The 5135-nt window shown below is 35.9% G+C and overlaps 1 protein-coding gene across 2 annotated transcripts in view; it reads right to left on the reverse strand.

The window, feature by feature from the left end:
* Window positions 1–488: 488 nt before the first annotated feature.
* The window catches only part of Cnot7 (CCR4-NOT transcription complex subunit 7), a 19094-nt gene continuing 14447 nt past the window's right edge, over window positions 489–5135 (reverse strand). For both annotated transcript variants that reach the window (XM_005362540.2, XM_005362541.2), the window contains exons 6-7: window positions 3735–3845; window positions 489–2059 (exon numbers count right to left, since the gene is read on the reverse strand). In XM_005362540.2, the coding sequence (XP_005362597.1) occupies window positions 1931–2059; window positions 3735–3845 (240 nt within the window). In that variant the 3' untranslated portion in view covers window positions 489–1930. The remainder of the gene's footprint in view (window positions 2060–3734; window positions 3846–5135) is intronic.

Raw genomic sequence — 5135 nt, forward strand, 5'->3', positions numbered from 1 at the left:
CAGGCCTATGTTATCTAGCCTCTCCCAGAACATGTGCAATTAAGGAAGGATGCAGTACAAGCAAGTGGTAAAGAGTGGCTGGACCCTCCCCACCCTTCCAAGACGGGATGAAATCAAAAGACCCAGTTGGGAAAATCCTTTTGCAAGGAGGTGCAGTTGAACTCCCCAAGACAGTGCCTACCTGACTCAGAGTCACTCACAGCAGAAGGATCACAGATGTGAGCTACACAGAAATTCACTTCAGTATTATAAAGGGCAAGAAGAAGACAACACAGTTGATGCAAAGGGTGCTGGAGAGTTATCTTATGGACCAGCTGGCCTTCCCGGAACTTTGAACATTAATAAAAACCAAATCAGTATTTTTGCAAAACACAAAGACACCTACAGATAGGAGCATGTCCACTAAGTGCTATTGCCCAAAGAAAATGGCTCAAGAATTAAACACTTCAAGTGCTTCAAAACAAAACCACCAGTCACCAATATATAAGAAAACATTTCTGGAGCCTTTATTTACAAAAGCTTTAAAAACAAATAATACCCTCTGTTTTTCAAATAATGTTTAGTTTAAAAAGGACCGCCCAGTTACAGCATTTTAGTATCATGAATGTCCAAGGGAAACGAACTATGCTGCTAACATTTGGAGACTTGCTGATATTGATTGAAGTGTAGATAACACACATTACAACCTGCAGTCCATCACTTCAGAATAGAGTTAATGATCACCAAAATCTTCCAACACATGCTCTGGTCTGGTCACATAGTCTGCATGGCTAAATAGTTCACAGTCTCTTGTCAATATATATAAAATAGATTGCAAAGATATACACAAAAAAATAAACAAGCATTACACTCCTCAGGGAATTTTATTAGCTATATATGTGTGTGTGTATTTATACATATATTTTGCATTTTGTTGTTTTGCACCAAATCTATTACCTATTTTGTAGCATGTATGAAATCATTTTTTTGCTTTTTAAATTTGATATAAAATGTACCTAAAGACTTCTTATCTTTGGACTTTAATGAAATTGATTTGTGTAGTCAACAAATCAAGAACATCATAAATATGCCTATAAAATAAAACAGTAAGGGTAAAAGTGATGGAGTAAAAGGAAGCCGATCAAGAGAAGCACTGCTGTCATGAAGTATGACTGTAGCTCCAACATCTTGAACGGCAGTTTTCTGGCAAATAGTAAAGTCCAATCACAGGGCTTCTTCCTGAAGGGTGTAAAGCCGGTCTCAGAGTCTTCAGTCACAGAGTAGCCTATGCAGTCAATTCAAAACCAAGAGACCCGAGATGTGCCTGGAAGGTTAAACACCACACAGAAACAGTAGTTCCCAGGCTCTTCAGTAGTCCCTTGTCTGTTTGTTAGTCCTGTTGAATCAACAACTAGCACAATACATGTGCTGTACTCTGAATGGCAAAAACAAGCAAATACTGTAAAAAGGTGGCAGATGGTCATTTTTCCAGCTAAGAGCGAGAAAATCCACAATTTCTGATAAAATAAGAGGATTGGAATCACTCTCTAAAGTGCAAACTTGATGGTCCACAATCTTAAACACCTATAAGTACTGCAGAATAGGAGAGGCTTGAAACAGGGAAATAAATTACAGTCAATGCTAGTTAATTTATGAAAAGGGAAAACCAAGCTTAAGTAGGCAAAGTTTATCAAATTATTCAGTAATGTAGCTTTGTCACACAAGCTTGATAAGAAGTGTATTAAATTAAGGCCAGATTTAACCTGAATGTATTTTTATTTATTAAGATCACAGATAGGAAAGGCCATACTTAGTACTGAAAGCAGAAAATAAGGGCTACAAAAGGAGGGGGAGGTATTGCCTATCATTTAAGGGTTTCAACCAGAGATAAAACCTATGTACAAGCATGTGTGTAACTCGTATAAAATAAAAATAAAAAGACTATTTTATGTCATGACTGCTTGTTGGCTTCCTCTTCATATGCATTCCCTGTGCCGTTCTGTACATAGGATGAACCAGAACCAAGGCCATATAAATGACCACAGTATTTGGCATCATCAATATGATCTTCAAAGAACATCTAAAAAGGAATGTGAAAAGAAAAAGATCATTTTAACCAAAAGATACCACTTGTAATTCATATCTCAACACTGTAATTGCTATTCATTAGGTATAACAATGCTGTTCTGTGAAGGTCCTTTCAGAACATATACTGTCCATTTAAATAGTAAGACTGATGCCCGTTACTACAGGCCTAACTGAAACTTCTTAAAACGCATAAATCTTTCCTTCTCATTAACATTTATACCATTTTATAGAGAATTTATGAGCATGGAAACACGGAAACAAACATTTTTATTTCATTAATATAACCAACTCATCAGAATGAGAGAAATAATGGCAGAAAGGGAGGGGAGGGTATACCATTTTAAGTTGTCTTAAGTCTATGTGCAATGCTGAATTAAGTAAGACTAACCAAATCTTAAACATGTTATAGGCAGTAAACACCTGAATATTCTCACTATATTACTGCCCTTGAAGAAAGCAAAGAAAATAAAGATAACAAACTTGTGCCAGAAATCTACCATTAACTAATGATTAAGCCATTTTAAAATAAAAACTCAAAAGGTGGTTCTATATTGAAAGTAAACAAAGTATCTATATATCATGAGTGGACAATCCAAATAACTTCGGAATCAATACTACCTGGAAAAACATATCAAATGCGTTCTATCACTAGCACGCTTCTACCAAAAGAACATACTCAAAATAATTAGACAGCAAATACTTTGCAAAGAGAAAAATGTTTTTGTAGGAAAAAAAATTCATCCAATAAAAATTTTTTTTATTATTGCCATCAATGAGTAACAACACCTATCACCCCTAAAACACTCAGTTTTGCTAAACATCACCCTTCCATCCCTAACAATTTTATACTTGAAGTACTTAATGAGGGAATTCCTGATACAGATTTTCTTTCTTCAAGACAGGGTTTCTCTGTTTAACAGTCCTGCTGTCTTGTAACTTGTTCTGTAGACCAGGCCAGGCTGTCCTCAAACTCACAGAGATCCACCTGCCTTTGCTTCCCAAGTGTTTGAATTAAAGGCGTGAGCCACTACTGCCTAGCCTGGTACAATTTTTGATTCAACTATGAATCAGACTTCAGAGTTATTAAACATGTTATAATTCAAAACTCCATTTAAGACTTAGCAAAAACTGTAAGTTCTACTTTACAAACTCTTCGACGCAATGAAGAACGACATGAGCAAATACACTTCACCAGCAATCTCAAGGAAGAGAAGAGCCAACTATGGAGAATCTACACAGATGCCAGACTCAGAAGGGGCACATAGAGGACCCAAGAAAGCCCTCTAGAGTTCGCTCCCTAGTAACCTAGAGTGTAGATAGTCACCAGCCTCCTGTCTGCTCTCCTGAGAAAACATGATCGCATGAACACAAAAACATGGACATGATTTCTACAATCGCACCATCTTTTATTCTATAAGTAACATATTTCATGTACAATAAATGGAATGTTATTTACTCGATAAAAAAGAATTTATTCTCATATTTCCTTTTGAATTACATTTCAGGAAGACTTATTCAACACTTTCACTAAGTGTGGTGGATGCAACTTATAAAATACCTCTATTTATATCTTCACTTAGTAGGTTCTTAATGCCCAGAACTTTTGTCATCAGATTTTTAATGTTCTCTACCTAACAACCAAGAAAAAGGCACTGATGTCTTCATACTTCTCTCATTTTGAAAAAGGCCATTCCTGTAAGCAGTGAATCAGATCCCGCTTGGTGTTGAGGTCCTATCCGTTCCAGCTCTAACTGTTCAGCAACTTCCTGCAATCCACCCTACAAGGAAGAAAAGTTGCTTGTCAAATAGAGAAAAAGACTTTGGTACCTAAATTCACAATCATAAATTTAGACACAAAAAATATGAATACATTTTTAATATGTAAAGACTAACCTTGTGAAGATGACAAGGGTGTTAATAAAAATGAATTCCAAGCATATTTGTGGAATTTAAAAGCCTTTTATCAGAAAGTGAAATTCTAATAGGAAAGTTTATCTTCATTCTAAGGCATTTTAAGGCATGCGACAGACAAACCATTTCGCAAAGATAGGGAGAAAACAGTTCATATTCAGCATAACAATAGTCAACTGCACTCAGTGTACTGAGCCATCAAATATTAAAAAACTCAGCAACGAGTACAGGCAGTTTAAAATTATCTACCTATTCACTAAATTGTTTAAAACTAAATAAAGCAAAGGCATCATATTTAGATCATTGTCAATGTGCTACACAACTTTAGTTTTATTGACAGCCGAAAATTTTACAAATATAAAACATTAAACAGTTTGGTATGACCTGCTTACAGCTATACAGCTAGGACTGAGAAAAATTAAAGAAAAAATAGTGTGAAAGGAAAAAAATGAGAATAAAAGAAATAGAATCTAATTCTGAAATTCCTCCTGTAAATTATAAAGCTTTTACTAACAAACCATACCTTCACATCCTCGCTTTTGATAGTACTTTGCATAGAACTGCTTCTGTGCTAAAAGCAGCATGTGCATTATGTATCATTAGCAGTGCTTGTAGCCGCAGTAGAAGAGAAATGAATGTATGGAACCTTGTCACTAACCTCAACTTTTTAACATAAACAGTCCACATAGCTCACAATAAAAAAATATTTGGCATCTTTAGGCATTTTTGAATAAAGAGGAGTAAAAATTTATTACTTCTGTTTGTGAAAACTACTATTATACAAAGGTGTCTGCCCCGCACTGCACCCCCGTGTCTGTGCTCTGTGTGTTGGCACCCAGTTCGCGAGCTTCGGGCAAGGGACTGGAGGTTAAATACACAGACACACATAGAAAGAGAGACAGCAACATGGGTCATCCTTGAATTATCCAAGAATGCCCCTCTTTAACACCATGTAGACTTAAATACACTGCAGTTAATGGTCAAATGATCCTCTGATCCTCTAACTAGGCACAGCTTCTAGTAACTTATATTAGAAGGTTCTAGGAGGGAAAAGCAACTGAAGGCCAGGACTCATTAATCCCAACAGGTGTCAACTACAGATAGATAGATAGATAGATAGATAGATAGATAGATAGATAGATAGATAGATAGATAGA

This window comes from Microtus ochrogaster, linkage group LG7_11 (genome assembly GCF_000317375.1).
Source record: "Microtus ochrogaster isolate Prairie Vole_2 linkage group LG7_11, MicOch1.0, whole genome shotgun sequence".
NCBI lineage: Eukaryota > Metazoa > Chordata > Mammalia > Rodentia > Cricetidae > Microtus > Microtus ochrogaster.